Below are 16,435 nucleotides of genomic sequence, written 5' to 3'. Positions count from 1 at the left end.
GTGTGTTGTGTGTTAAAGAGAATGCAATATTTCCCTGAATATTAACCAGGTCACTTCATGAACATCCCTTTTTAGCCTACAGCAATGCTCTCCTATTTAATGTGTTAAAGACATTGCTAACTTGAATTGTCATTTTTTAAAAATGTCTTCAATGAAAAAAAAAAAAAAAAAACCAACCGGCTGCATCAAACAATCGGAAAGATTTCTGTTAAAGATTGTTCTGTCCAGCACACAGGGGAAGATTTCAGATGTCTGTTCCATTCGGTTGTACAAACTAATCTGCTAAAGCAATTTTTATGTTTCAAGTTTCTGCGGAATACCCATTTATGTGACACTGGGAGGGATGAAAAAACAAACAAACAAAAAAAAAACACACTACAGAAATATGTCCAGTAATTGTTGTAATCCTGAAGCTAGCACTAATGCTAACTCCTAACCCTTACTGCAAATACCTAATGTATTGCCTGCTTCAATTCATGAACAGTAGTATAGTATTTGAGATGAGAAAAAAAAAAAAAGATCATATTAGGTGGGTAAGGTGGAGCAATTGCTGCTATTAACTGGAGCCTGATATTCTAAGGTTATGGAAATCTGGAGCATTTGTTTGAGACATACATATATCAGTCGCCACCACTTACACCGTACAAGGTTATTTTGGGCAGCCGTTTATAATCGGACAAAATAGCGTTTGACGTTCCAAACTAAATTTCAGTAGTATCTGTATATATATATATATATATATATATATATATATATATATATATATATATATATATATATATATATATATATACGCATGCAATTTATTTCAGCTGTTTGGATCTCATTATGTGCCATCCATATAGATTTAAATAACAAACACATTGCTTTATACTGTAGTAATCGATCTTACTAAAATCGACAAATCAGCTGTTTTTACCTTGTTACCTTGCCTTTGACATAGATTTCAATGCTTGACAGATCAATCAGCTGTTTGCACCTGGTTACTGAGCGATTACTCCTGTAGTGTTCCATGGCTATTTAATCCCTGTACACAGTGTCAGGTTTATTTACAGTTTTAAAAAAAAAAAAAAAAAAAAAAACAACACTGACTGCAACAGCAAGCAAGCATGACTGGAAAGAGAAAAGCAATGCACACCACCACAGAAATTCAGTGTAAATAAAATGTCTCTGTTAGATGCTGTGCGCTTGCAAAAGCATGCTTGGAGCATGCTCTGTGAGTCAGCAAACAATGCAACGTTGCTTCAAAAAGCTGGGGACAATGAGGGAATGGACCTAATTTTGGACTTAGGAAGGGGATGGGAATACTCTGTAAATAATGTGTGCTTGTAAACTGTGTTTTTATTGTTCAGATCTGTTAGCATTCTTTTTGTGTTTTGGTGCTTGTGTGACTAAAGTTGAAAGACAGCAGGTCTGACACGAGCAGTCAGAGATAGGGAGTGTTGGACCAATGAGTGAGGAAAGGGGAGGGACTTGGGTGTGTGTGTGTGTGTGTGTGTGGAGATGACAGTTTGAAAGACAGAAGCGGGATCTGGCGGCAAGAGAATTGAGAGAGTTGAGAGGGGTTGAGTTTGTGAGTGAGAGGAGAGGAATGAGAGCCATTGTTCACCAAAAGCTTAAAAAAAAAAAAAAAAAAAAAAAAATCAATTGTTTCAATTGTTTGGATGAACAGCAACTTGTGCTGTTTTGAACACAGACGTGGAAACACCTGCGGGTCATTTGTGTACGGTGATGCAAATCCTATTTGCCTGCGGATTGTCTCGACTTCAACACTCCGCCTCGTCTCCTGCCTGTCACTCAGTACTCGTCGCTTATGCATGCCATACCCTCTGATAACTAATGGAGGTCCTATTGTTACGTCCAGGGTGCCTGCAGCTTCATGTATTTTTATAGCCCCATTGCTAAAAAATAACCTTTTGCTCGGGCAGTGATAATCTTCCACTATAGCCCCTCGTCTCCGGGTCCAGTCCATATATCCCATATATATACATATATATATATATATATATATATATATATATATATATATATATATATATATATATATATATATACACACACACACACACACACACACACACACACACACACACACAGCCAATCAGCTTCCAGCTATGCAGGCATTAACAGCATCACCTGTGAATCAAATTTAAAAGCAATCTGGCTTTTTCATTTTTACTTGCTTTATTTTTAAGCTTAGTTCACATATATAGGACAGCAAATATTAAATAAGACAAAATTGGCCCAAATTTATTTTATTATCCACCATCCAATCAATACTCTGCACTGACAAAAGCAACCAATCCTGTACCTGCAACAGCCAAGAGCCAATCACAGCCTGTCAGCCTGGAGCTCAGCATCTTTCAACAACAACAAACCATACGCGATCAGTTTAGTAATTTTGCTCCATTCAGATATCTGGCATGGTTCAGATAATCTTCAAGGCGCTCTGACAAGTAAAACAGTTATTTATTTAATCAAGTTTTTTTTCTAATTATGTGTGTGACTTTTCCTAAAACTCTCAGCGGAAGGGTACCCGACAAATCATTAGAAGTTCAAGGTAAATATAGGTTTTAAAAAGTGCTGTTTTAAAGAAAATAATTTTCTAACAGTGATAGTGCCCTCTAGATGAAGGCTCTTCCGTGTGGTAGTTGACCTTGGCTTTTATTAGCGCCCGCGCCTATGGCTCGGGACATATAACTCCAGTCGCGGTCAATTACCACACTAGCAAGGACGTACACACTGTACATCAAGGCAGAACACTCAGAACTGATCTCTTGGCAGCTTTTTAGTTCTCAGGATGTAATTTCTGATCTAGTATAGTACATGTTAATTATTTATCAACAAAACAGTCGGGGTTGGCAGTTATTTTTTTAAGCCAATGCAAAAGGTATTCAGGGCTTTTTTTTTTTTTTTTTTTTTTTTTGTTTGTTTTTTTTTTAAATACCCCATTTTTTTTTTTTTTTTTTTTTTAAATTGTATTTATGATAAAATTAAACATAACCTGTGTGAACCCTGGGTTTGCCTGTAGCATATTAACAAATTGACCAAAGAGCTTTAAACAAAATGCTTCCTTAAGCACTGTGAAAAATAAGGACAGTACAGAAAACTACAGTATTACATATCCTCTAGTTCGTGCTGCTGACTCCACCACCTGCTTCCTGGTCTCCAAGCAGTAATTAAATATTTTTTTGTAATACATGACAATTTCAGTTGATGGGGTAAATGCCAATTGAAGAAAGCAGTTTCAAGTTTGAAATAAATCCTCAGGCCCCAGATATTTGTTTCATTTGATTCAGGATATGCACATGACTACCAAATTATTCAAATATCTACTTGACAGCGCTGGGAAATGTCTACTAGCTGAACATTTCTATCAATTCTGTGCTCCTAATTTCCCCGACAGAGATTCCACAATAAGCACAATGCAGGATTCCAGTTCACATGCTGTATAATCGATGTTGGTCCACTGTATAGTATTCTCTCTCCAGTACCAAGCGACATACAGACATCCTGCCTACTTCACAAAATGGAGCCTAGCTGGGGTATTATCCTCAGTCATTATTTGACTGAGGATAATGCTATGTTAAGGATGCTGACATGTCATAAAACATCAGTTATCTTTAGTACAGTAGTTGTTAGTTTTTTATTGGTCACTTTTAAAAGCAGCTGTATCTGCAGAGGTACAGAAAATAAACTAAACTAGAATGGAAGTTTCTGGGGAAACTTAGTCTGCGTTGTAAAACGCGAGCATTGATGCTGTTTGCCTATTGAACTGGTTGCTTTAAAACTGTATTACATTACAAGTGAATTCAAAGGCCATAATGAAGTTTTTTAAAGGAATTATAAGCTGTCAAAACAGTCACTTGTCCATGTGACCTTGACCAGAGGTCAAAGTCAAAGACAATTTTAGAAAGCTCTTAGTTGGTTTCCTATAAGTGTCCAATAGTACATATGAGTCTATCTGCAGTATTTAGGGAGATTTTAGATATTAGCAACTACTTGTCCAGTTTGACCAGTAACGAAAGGTCAAAGGTCAAATTTAATAGAAAGGACATATTTTATAGAGCATACAATAGTTAATATAAGTGTTCAATACAAATTATGCGCCTATCTGCCCTCTTTCATGCTTTATGAGCTGTCCAGTTTTAGTGGTCATTTTTTAATTATCCAAATGTCCATTATTTTGGTCTAGGAAGGTCATAGGTCAACGTAAAAAAATGATGGTCTTATAGAGAACCAATGAGTTCCTATACATGTTCAATAGTAGCTATGACTATCTTGTCCCCGTAAGGACTTATAAGCTGTTTCATTTTGTGGGTCTTGACCTGGGACCCCCAAACCCATAAATCCGATCGGCACCAAAAGTAACAGCAGCTCAAGGCAGATAGAGTGCAGTTAGAGTGCCATGTGTCGAGTTGATTAGTTCAATAACTGTAGGAGGAGATGCGTTGACAAAATCGCGTCAGAAACGACAAGTTGAATAATAATTATAATAATAATTATTATAATAATAATAATAATAATAATTATAATAAAGAAACCGAGAGAAAGCAATGGATACAAAAGAAAAGTTTAGGAAAGAGTATTATATTTAATAATTGCAGAGTTGTCATAGTTTCTGTTATTGACATTTATTATTCATCAGAAACAATGCCAAAATTCTTTATCTGGCTCTATAAAGGTCAAAGAGAGAAAAACATTTTTTATAGCATATACAATGGTTCCTATACGTGTTCAATACAAATTTTGGACCTATCGGCCCTCTTTCAGGAGTTATGAGCTGTCCAGTATTAATGGTCATGTCTTACTTAGCCAAATGTCCATTATCTTGGTCTAGGAAGGTCATAGGTCAACCAAAAAACCATTGGTCTTATAGAGAACCAATGGTTTCCGATACATGTTCAATAGTAACTAAGACGCCATCTTGTCCCCGTAAGGAGTTATAAGCTGTTTACGTTTTGGGCTTCCTGACCTAAGACCCCCAAAACCGTACATCCGATCGACACCAAAAGTAACAGCAACTCAACTCAGATAGAGTGTAATAGTTTTGCCAAGTTTGGAGTTGATCAGTTCAAAACTGTTGGAGGAGATGCGTTGACAAAATCGCGTCAGAAACGACAAGTTGAATAATAATTAATAATAATAATAATAATAATAATAATAATAATAATAATAAAGAAACCGAGAGAAAGCAATGGATACGAAAGAAAAGTTTAGGAAACAGTATTATATTTAATAATTGCAGAGTTGTCATAATTTCTGTTATTGACATTTATGGATGGTGGCGACAATTACAACACAATGCAATGCAAGTTATAATGCAATGCTGTCTTTTTCCTGAAAGGACAACTCAATAACACTGTCTGTTATAATGAGACATTGGATCACTATTTGCTGGTGTCAGTCTCGTCCAATTTATTCTGAATGCAACCAACCACAGCTATTAGCAAGATACGATCGAGTTCCTGTCCAACGGTTTTATTTATAGGTACACCTTGTAAGAAATAGTATACCAAGTCCAGAAGAGAAATGTTTCAGCTATTGCCTTCATCAAAGGTTTGTATTTATTAAAGGAATGTAAAACTGCAAATAAAAAATAACTGCAATACAGTGGCTAACAATCACAATTTTGTGGTAAAGCTGAAGGATACACAAATAAAATAAAATCAATGTGCCTTAGTATATCCGCTATGGAACATTTGTATTTAATCTTACCTGAAAAAAACAAAAAAACTATACTACTATGGTTTTGATTGGGACTGTTTTGTGTCCTATACATACATTAAGAAATACTCTGTACACAACTCTGCAGAATCAAGAATGTGCTGCATTTTCATAGCTGTATTAATAAAATAACCTTTTGAATTTTAAATCAAAAACACTTATTGTAAAACTATGTCTTATGCAGTCTGCAGTTATTGTAAAGTTCTAATGTTTGGTTTATTAGAGAATCATGCCATACACATTCAACAGCACATCAGCCCTAACTGAAAACAATTTGGCTTTCAATAAACTTTCTTACAGTAGCATCCATTTACTATCACACTTAAAGCAATTACAGTATTAATTACAGATCTGCATCCATGCAAACGATTGATTTAAAAGTGAATACAGTTCATTTAAAAATGTTAAAAGCCACCAGGCCACTGATAAAAGTTATTACTTACATTTAAGGACTGATCCATAAATGTGCCTTATTTTTTATGGTCTCAAAAATATTGACTTCTCCCATAGGAAGTTAGCGACCACTGCCAAACCACCGGACCGTCAGTTTGCAACAAGGAAGATTACAACACACTACAGCAGCAGCAGCAGCAGCAGCAACACAGCGTCACTTCTTCAGAAAAGGTTTGCAGTGTCATTAAAATGGCCTATCAACAGCCTCCTACAAAACAATTAAAGGCTGATTTTACTGCCTTTTCTACTCTTTCTCACAAGAAGCGAACAGTGTGCTGCTTTTAGCCAGCCCTATTGGAAGAACATTTCTAAACAAGACTGGGCTTGAATCTCTCATCTCCTGATTCACATATAACAGACATAATTTGCTCAGCTGCTACAATACAGTTTATAGCATTGAATATATCAGCTGCTATTACAAAAAAACTAAATCTAACTTAATTAGTTCATTCTGCAAACCTCTCAAACGAACACACACAGAGTAAGCAGTACACTCACCTTAGACACTAACTCAACAGTATTTCCCTACTTGGAAATAAACTGAACAGTAAAATATCTCTAAATGCTGATTTTACAAGTTGCATGTGCAAGTTAATAATGCAGATACATTCACAGGCTGAATTAGTCATGGAGAAAAATAATAGTTTTACTATTGTTATTTACCTAATGAAACAAAGTGCTGAATTTGGAAAACAGATCAAGTACCTGCTAAAGCTCTACTATTCTATTGATCAAAAATAGATGACTGGATACATTCATAAATTCCTGCAAAATGAGGAAGTAATCCGAGCATAAAAAAGCAAAAACACAAGTCACATTCTGATTTGGATTGTAAGATATCAACATTTAACATTTTGTCATAAAAAAAAAAAAAAAATGCACAGCAACAGTTAAGATTTATTTTATTGTCACACTGTAAAAAAACAAACAAAAAAAACCCATGAAAAACAAAAAGCCATCAAAACAACCAATAAACACTATTTAACATACAAACCAATGTATTTTCTTTCAGACTTAAATTACAGTTTTACTGAAAAATGGACATATGTTTTCATTTACAATTTTTGTAATGAATAATATATTCTTGAAAATGACATACATTATTAATTATTTTGAAGTGCTGCTGTTTGCACTGAGATCTCCACCATAAGCACTCTACCAGGTAGAGCATGTCATTTTAAACTGGATCAATGTAATGTGAGAGCTATCAAAAGAACAGGAAAACACAAGCAGTGCTTCCATGACATCACCACATTGACCTGGAAACATGTCTCAGCTGATAAAGAACTTGAAATATACACCACAACAGCAGTGGAAGCTGGAGGCCAAACAAAATGGGGAGGCAGAAAAAAGGCAGAGGTCTCAGAACCCCCTTATGCCCCCAACAGCAGTAAAATCTTGTTATTGTGTTCTGACTGACAACACTTTTCATATTATTATTATTAGTTTATTTGGAAGACACCTTTATCCAAGGGCAGTATTGTACAGGGTTACAATGCACGATTAATATTTAAATACAGTATAGTTTACAGTAAATGCAAATAATCCTAGTTCATACTGTATTTTAGCAGGATGTAACAAGTTAGGAATACAACAAGTTATATCTACAATGACATTGTGGTGTAATAGTGCAATGGTAGTGTTGTAGGACAGGCAAATCCAGTGCAAAGTGCATAGGAGGCGTAAAGCAATAGATCTACAAGTGTCACCTAATCAGGTTTTAAACCAGTCTGGCTGTTAAACGCATTTCTCCACTAGCCAACAGAGACAAATAAGCAGTAGCTCATCATATCATTATAATATATTGTATGTTATAATATGTCACACACTACCAGCCTATGTTTAAAAATACACTGTAAAGAACATTAATATGGCATTTAGACTGCAAGACCACGTAATTAACATACTTTGCATACAATATTTTCTAAACAAAGTTAAGGCAGGAGAAAGGCAGACACAAATCAAGCACATCCTATCGACTAAATTTTGCTAAACTTAAATAAATGACCAACAACATAATTAATACCATACAAGCGAAAAGAAAGTGAACGAGTTTGTCTGGGCTGGGGAAATAAACAAATACTGCTGGAAAATGATATAAACACGACTTCCAACAAACACTAACAGAGAAATTTTTTTTTTTTTAAATTAAAAAAAAAAAGACACAACAGCTAGATTTGTTCCAAGAGAAAGAAAGTTGTATCATAATATTAATTTGAAAATATGTCTCACTTTACTGATACTGTCTTCTGGGAATAGTAGTTTCTCTGGTACATACTGAAAGGTGTTTCCAGAGGAAAATTACAACTTTGGTTTAATGGGACTAAACAGTCAAAGGATTTTTGTGAATAGTTACATACTCTTAAATGAATATATAAATAAAGCAAATTATTTACCATTGTGGCATCGTCTAAAATGTGAACTTGGATATTTTTTTCCTTCTAAAAAGGTTTTCTAGGGTTTCAACGCGGCCATTATTTTTACATCATTATTGCATCATGCTAAATGACACATACTTTATCAGTGTCAAGTTTTCAATGACATATACAGTCGTAGTCAAAAAGTTTACATACCCCAATGGAAATTTATAATTTCTAGAAATTTCTTGAAACCAAAGAATTTTAGGAAAAAGTTTTGCTTTTGTTGATGAGAGGAAAAAAGTTACAAGAAATAGACTCTTTCATGTTATGATAGTATTGTCTATCAGTAACTACACATATCAATATTATTATGCATAACAATAATAATAATAATAATAATAATAACATATTATGCAGAAAATAAAAATCAACATGTCCTAATACGTGCTAAAGAATGTTCTAACCAAGTTTCATCCCAACTGGCATTCATATGTTTGGGCACCTTAGTAAATCCTAGTCACCGGGCAGGTAAGCTATACAAAACGCAAAAAAATAACACTCCTCCACTGAGAAGGTCAAAGATGTTTGGTTTTTTTGTTGACGTATGAGTCGATGGAGAGGGGTTTACTCTATCACTCCCCGGAGGCAAAGATAGTCCACCTCCCGCTACTAACTAGCATTAGTGGATTAGTTGATTAAGTTGGGGTCGTTACTTGATTATTTTGGGCCGTCCGTCCCCTTCCACTTCATTGGGGTAGGGACTGTTAATTTTCCCGTCCGAAACGAGACGTGTGGTCCCAACTGGCATTCATATGTTTGGGCACCTTAGTAAATCCTAGTCACCGGGCAGGTAAGCTATACAAAACGTGTGGGTGCTGATGCTGGAGATACAGATTTCACACTCATCCTCTTGATTGCAGTTTATTCGCTTGAAGCCCAAGAAGAAACCCGATGCATCCACGCAGCGCTCCAGATAAGGTTTTGGGTCATTGAGTAATTTACTCTCCAATTTAGACACTATGTGGGTAAAATGCAACATTTCCTCGTAATCCTGTGTACTTTCAATAAATACTGTACATACGTTAGTGATAACTTGTGGGGGATGCATTAACTACAGCATTACATTAACTGCAATGCAAAGCATCCCAGGGCGCTTAACAATAAAACCAAAAAATTAAAAGGAAGCCAACAGCCAAGCAGTCCCGCTCTAAATGCAGTATATTCACAATTCACAACTGAGACACCAGGAACCGACAAAGTACAAGAAGCTTGATAACATGCGAACTCAAGCTGTGCAGCAAAATTGCTATGCATATTCTTTACACATTCCATTTAAACTTTCACCATTTAAACATTAAACGCTGATGGACATGCCATGTGCTAAGTTGCAGCTTCTAAGAGGGAATGTAACTATTTACATTATTATACCCTCAAACACATACCTAAAATCTTTATTTAGTTCCCTTGCCAGATCCCCTCAGTATGGGTAAAGCAGATTATATGTTAAAACTAACAAGGAAACTAATTCGAGAAGACAAACTTTAAAAGAGAAAAATGTTTACAACAACAACAAGAATGCCACCTGAGTGTCCATCCAATGCCCTTAAAGTGAAGTTTTTGCTTTAGAATCCTCAGACCCTTTAACCACCAATCAGGATGTTCCATTGCAGGGCACTTTCACACAGTACATAACCGCTGAACTTTCAGATACAATGCAGTGCTTTTATATTAAAAAAAAAAAGGAAAGGGAAACTTGAAAATGTAAATAAATTTATACATGTTTTTTAAATGTTTACAATAAAAGGCACTGTTTACTGTATTCTAATTGCAAATAAATAAATAAATAAATAATGACTGTCTGGAAGGCGACCTGAAGCTTGGGCTCTTACATGGTCAACTACTGTACCAGAAGGTTATTTTGCTTAATTAAAAGCATGAAATCTTACGTTAAGACCTCAAGGCTGTTTTTAAGTCATCTATAATTATACTTGGGTAGAACAGCATACCAAGTGTTAAGAGTAAGTACTACCTACACCATACAGTACTGTAGTACAGGACAAAAGAAAAGCTGGGATGAAACTCATATTAATCAAATATAACATCATGCTCAACTTCTTATGGATACAATATTAAATACAGTATACATAATTAATCTCTCTCTATACAATATCAAATCATTTTAAAAGAATAGCATGCGTCCACTTACAGAAACATCCCGTGAATGTCCTGGACTTGACTCAGATCATGTACGCAAGTCTAAATCTAATATTTTAAAACATATTTTACATACAGTACTGTATAGAAAGAGAAATGTAATAATCCAAGCTGGAGGTACTTAATCTTTTGTTGTTAGTTTAACAATATGAGTTCATGTTTATCGGTACACACTCATAAGGTAACCATAGTCTTCTCTTTACTTGCAGAATGGACTTGATGCAAAAAACCACATTACCAATCCCAGCTCAACTCAAGTCCTGGAGTATCTCACCTCTGCAGGAGGTGGCAGCAACAGCACTTTCTCAATGATGTCTCATGGGCATCCCGTGGTCAGAGAATGCCTGCTACAGTAGAACTAAAATGTTGTTCAATTTTACAAATATATGCTATAGGTGTCATTGTCTATTCAACGGCACTTTTTTCCAGAGTATAGTATTTCTCTTTTGATTGAAATTAAGATTTATATGTACAGTTACCTTAATATCACACTTTTGAGTTTTTAGTTTTGCATAGAAAATCTAATTATGATGATACAAAGGACCTTGTTCAGCACAAGTTAAGGAGAGTATCATAATCTGATAGTATATGGAGGCATCAATGCATGTCTGTATGGCAAACTTACATTTCACATGTACCTACAGTAGATGTAATATAGCTTATGGTGATCTACTTCTTCTTGTTGGTGCTAGCCCTAACGTTAAAGTTACTAAAATGCTATTTATCAAATGCTTGTTTAAAGATTTTTAACAACATTTAGTTTTCTTTTTAGAAAAAAAAAAAAAAAAAAAAAAAAAAAAAACTGGGAGATAACTGACCACAGCTGTAAATTCTTTGTGAATATGGCCCTCTGCATCTTGCTGCCAGAAATAAGACAACTATTAAAATGTGCAAGACAAGCTAATCAAGTTAAACCCCGTTACAATTAGGGTAAACCCAGATTACATGGCATGGGCCTACTCAAACAAGGCACATGCAGTCTGTCACCATTCCCATACATGTTGTAGTTTAACTGTAATGGTACATCCTAATGCAAAGAATTCCACAATCAGGTGAATACCACAACAGGCTCTTACACAAACGACTGCATCTTGAATGGCAGAACAATAATTCTTTCTACATTTCTCAATACAGTATTACAATTATAATTATATGCCAAACAGAAGACCTACAAATCTATTTTCTTAATGTGTACATCCACAGCCATTTTTACCGATTTTTCAGTATAAGACACCGAAACAATTGAATTACCTATCATATGGTAGCTAGTTCTGAAAGAGTTAAAACAAGCAATTCTTTCTATTTAAATTTAAGCCAGTTTTGAGCACTTTGAGCATTACAACACGCACTGCTCTCTCCTTAAGAGCTCTGATATCTTAATACTAAGATCATGCTCACAACACATGCAATAAGCCCAGATAATCCATTTTCTCAGAAGTAACCAATTCTTAAACCTGTTCTGGCCGATAATGTGCATTTTCTAACTTTCGTTTTCGGAACCATTTTCATTTACTCCTTTCTCTCATTTTGTAATGATTTCTCTGAACACAATTTACATCTCTCAATGCCTGTTGCTCTAAATGCACTATACTGAATCCAGTCAGTATTTCACATACCAATAACTTAATTAATGCTTAAGGAGAGGTAATATTACTATATTTGTGAAATGCATAGTAAAGGAAGTACTCATAGAGACCAACTTAGAACATTCTGTCCTACAAAACCCCTGACTTTACCTTGGTTATGAAAATTATCAGAAAATTGCATGTACTTTGGACATTAAATCTTAAAATTAAATGAAAATGACACTATTCTAGCATCAAATTATTCCAGCAAAAAATGACCATCAATTTAAAAGCTGAAATTTGAATCTGTTTTGGTTTGACACGATGGTCGCCTTTTAGAATGTGCCAACACTAACTTTACTCTGTACACCATTTCTTTTTTTAATGGACATGTGTTTGTTTGACAAATGCAGTAATGTTGACTTGTGACACTGCATAGTAGGAGTTTAATATCACACTCTCACTGTCCCCTCATGCAGTTTAGTTGAACACTGTTTCCACAGGCTTAAACAGCAATACCCATCAGGTACAGCATGCAAGTAATTAATCAAAATGCTACCACAGCGTCAACACTTTTCATAATGTTTATACACAAATACATCCCGGAACTGAAGAAGAATCTTTCAATGTCAATGTGTTTTCATTACCTGTTTTATTTTTTTCTCCAAATTCTGAAATGGCCAATTATTATTTAGGCTCAGCTCACCGCTACCGCCCCTGCGCTGACTCGAGACCAGTGACGACGAACACACGCTGTCCTCCGAAGCGTGTGCCGTCAGCCGACCGCTTCTTTACACACTGTGGATTGTGGTTTTTACAACAACAACAAAAAAATGCTATTATCACAATACACTGCATTTTAGAAACATATTTTAATCATGCTGGTATATATTTTTTTGGCCTTGGGAAGCGGCAGGAAAATGGACTACTCCACAGAAAAAAAAAAAAAAAAAAAAAAAAAAACAGCATTTAGTAAAAAACAAACAAACAACACAGTACACAATACAAGGACAGATGTTCTACGTTTGTATTCAGTCAGATTTATTGTATTTTGATTCATCGAAATCTGTTGTTTAATGACTTTATGTAAATAAATCCCTCAGGATCTCCCCCATCTTTAGCCACCACACAAACAGCATTGAGAAACGCTGCACTGCTATTAACTGATGTTTACCCTGTCTCACTCACACAAAAGCCACATCTGTCATCCAAGTTAACACAGCATACTCCATGCTTGGCTAAATACAAGGCTACATTTTACAAAGCACAAATATATTCCTTTACTTGTGCAAGATAATTTCATAATCAGCTCTTGATTACAGAATAATTATTTGACAACGATTGCCTTCCACTTTAAATCAGCTTTTAAATATCCCATCTGGCTTCCATTTCTGTGTAACATCGAATTCAATACACAATGTTTTACCACATCTTAGAATCATTTTAAAGGTAAAATAACTGTTTGTATTACATCTACCTGTGAGTTGGCACAAATCGGTGCAAATGTTGCTTACAAACAAACATACTGTTTATGTTGAGAAATGATAAATAATAATAAAGAAATTACAATATGAATCATCTACCTTTTTTGGCTGCTGCTGTTGTGTGTTCCAGATTGTTTTCTCTACTGCTTGTGCAGGTTACTGCTCTTATTCCCAGTACAGTTTCCTTGTTTGAGATGGTCTCTAGGTGAGTGAGTGAGTGAGTGAGTGAGTGAGAGTGAGAGAGTGAGTGACAGAGTGAGTGAGACGAAGAGCTCTGTGCAGTTTGCAAGCCTCAGCAAAAAAACAAACCCTCACACCGTCAGCTCCTGTATAACCAGGGATTACAGTGATACTTCTATCCCAAGGACATACAACCTTGCACATGGCAGGTGAGAAAGGATGATAAAAAGCTTAGGCAGTTAACAAACAGCTTCCTCATTGGTATCAGAAAGTAGTATTCATTAAAATGTGCTGGTTGCCTCAAGGTAAAAAATAAATAAATAAATACTCATTTTTGTATGACTCATATTACAAAATGTCTTACTTCCAAACTTACTTCCAAACTTTCACAAATAGATTACTATTAAACTGTTGACAGCAGGGTATGAATGGTTATATGGTATAAACTAAATCTACCCGGTTTAAATCAAAGAGACATACCGTTTTCATTCTTAATTCTTGCATGTTGGATACTAACAGAAAATACTACAGTTCAACTTGTCTAGAAAACTGTACAATGATCATATTGATGACGGTCTTGTAGAAAAGCCGTGTTTTACACCACATTTTGATGTAATGCAAGTCTGCAAGCTAAATACTCACTTTAAAACTTAATAAAATGTAATGATGCAACACCAAGAAGACATGATCAGAACTAAAGCATTACATTCTGCAACCCCTGCACAGATCAGATAAATTCATATTTATCCAGGTGCAAACTTCAAAATAAGAAGCCTATTAACAAAGTTTAAATACAAACCCCTTGTTGCTTGGTGAAAAGTGTGAGGCAGTTGCTCAGGGCTGCACAGGTCTCAGAAGAAACTTCAGAAAGCTCCTTTAACTTCTGGAGGACTGAAACAGGCAAACCTGGAGCAAATAAGAAGTACAATTTTTAGTGAGTTTTGGGACATGTGTAGGTAATAAACAAGGCTGCTAATATCAAAGAGGGCTATTTTCCAAATTGCTCAGGACAAAGTTATAGAAAAGTCTTCAATAGAAAGGTTACTTCATGTTTACTAATGCTCTGAACAGTTATGCATTTTAAACATGTACTGGTTTCACCAATGTAGTAAAGACAAACATAGCTCTTGTACCCCATATACATGTTCTAGTTTAAAACAGTATGTCTGAAAACAACTCCTTCCTCCAAAACACTTAAACTCTGCTGACCCCCACTTCACACTGTAGTGATTGTTCTGGGCAGGTGTACAGATAACCAATAATTCTGAAATCGTAGACATATACTAGATCCACTGACAGTTCAGTGTGTGACTAGTATATGTCTATGATACATAAAATACAACAAATAACACAAAGATCAAATAATTTAGTAACTCCACAATCCTGCAATATCATAAAAATAAAATTAATCAAGATTCCCAAATCCATATTTATGTATTTGAGATTTACATCTTAAAAAGTGCAATTTCAATCTTATTTATAAAAAAAAAAAAATGAAATTAGAACAAAAAACAAATCAAATGTCATATCAGATTAAATGCTTTGGAAACATGAAGTAAAATGGACATGTGAAAAAGATCTGCATCACTGATATACCCAGATATCCAGATATTGAAAAAGGGTGCTTTAAAATGGTTAATTTGCCATTAGATTGTTCCTGAGGTGAGTCCATAAAAATATGAAGTTGCATGTGTGATGTGTAGGGTGAGTTATACAGCACTGGTTAGCGTCCTGGCTGTGCAAAGTGGCCTGTCTTTGCTGGCTTTGACACGCCCATGGATTAGGTAAGCAAAACCAGCAGGGAGTGTTTCTCATTGCGCTACAGCGAACCCTGCTAGCCAGGGGCCCAGTGAGCTCAAAAGGCTTGCCTTTGTCCTTTAGGAGGTTGGTAGCTCACTGACACCTGCTCTCGAGTTCCTGGATGTAAAAGAGTATGCTGGCTCGGTCGTGGGATAGGAGGATGCCCACGGCCCCTTCAGTTCTCATGAGCTGTGTGGGGAATTGCAGCGACGAGAGGAAAAAACGATTGAACATTTTAAATTGGGGAGAAAAACATAAGGTAAAATAATTAGGCACACTACATTTATATATATATATATAAAATTTGCTAGCAGAATTGTTTATGCAATATTAGCGGTTGTAGCAGTGGTGATGAATTTGAACTCATGCTGCTTCCCTCATGGGCATGACTAAATATTTTTTATTAAAATAATTAAAAAGGGGTCCCAGAGTGGCTCATCCAGTTAAAGCACTGCCGCTGGGAGCACAGGTAGAGTCACACAGCTTGGACGGTGGCAGGTCTTGTACAGGCTGTGCAAAGAGGCTAAAGTTTGCTGGGGACTCTGAAGGGGGTGTCATATTGGTTCCGACGCTCGTGGAGCAGGGGTTAGGAAACAGGCAGGGATTCCTTCTCCTCATCGTGCAACAGTGAACCCTACTGGCCAGATACCGA

General features: G+C 35.7%; 1 protein-coding gene across 2 annotated transcripts in view; it reads right to left on the bottom strand.

Annotated features, from left to right (window-relative positions):
* The window catches only part of osbpl1a (oxysterol binding protein-like 1A), a 53,976-nt gene that overhangs the window by 24,903 nt on the left and 12,638 nt on the right, over window positions 1–16,435 (bottom strand). For both annotated transcript variants that reach the window (XM_041246126.1, XM_041246127.1), the window contains exon 15: window positions 14,783–14,889. In XM_041246126.1, the coding sequence (XP_041102060.1) occupies window positions 14,783–14,889 (107 nt within the window). The remainder of the gene's footprint in view (window positions 1–14,782; window positions 14,890–16,435) is intronic.

This window comes from Polyodon spathula, chromosome 3 (assembly GCF_017654505.1).
Source record: "Polyodon spathula isolate WHYD16114869_AA chromosome 3, ASM1765450v1, whole genome shotgun sequence".
NCBI lineage: Eukaryota > Metazoa > Chordata > Actinopteri > Acipenseriformes > Polyodontidae > Polyodon > Polyodon spathula.
Note: the sequence above shows the minus strand (reverse complement) of the source record. Positions and strands in the feature narration are given on the sequence as shown.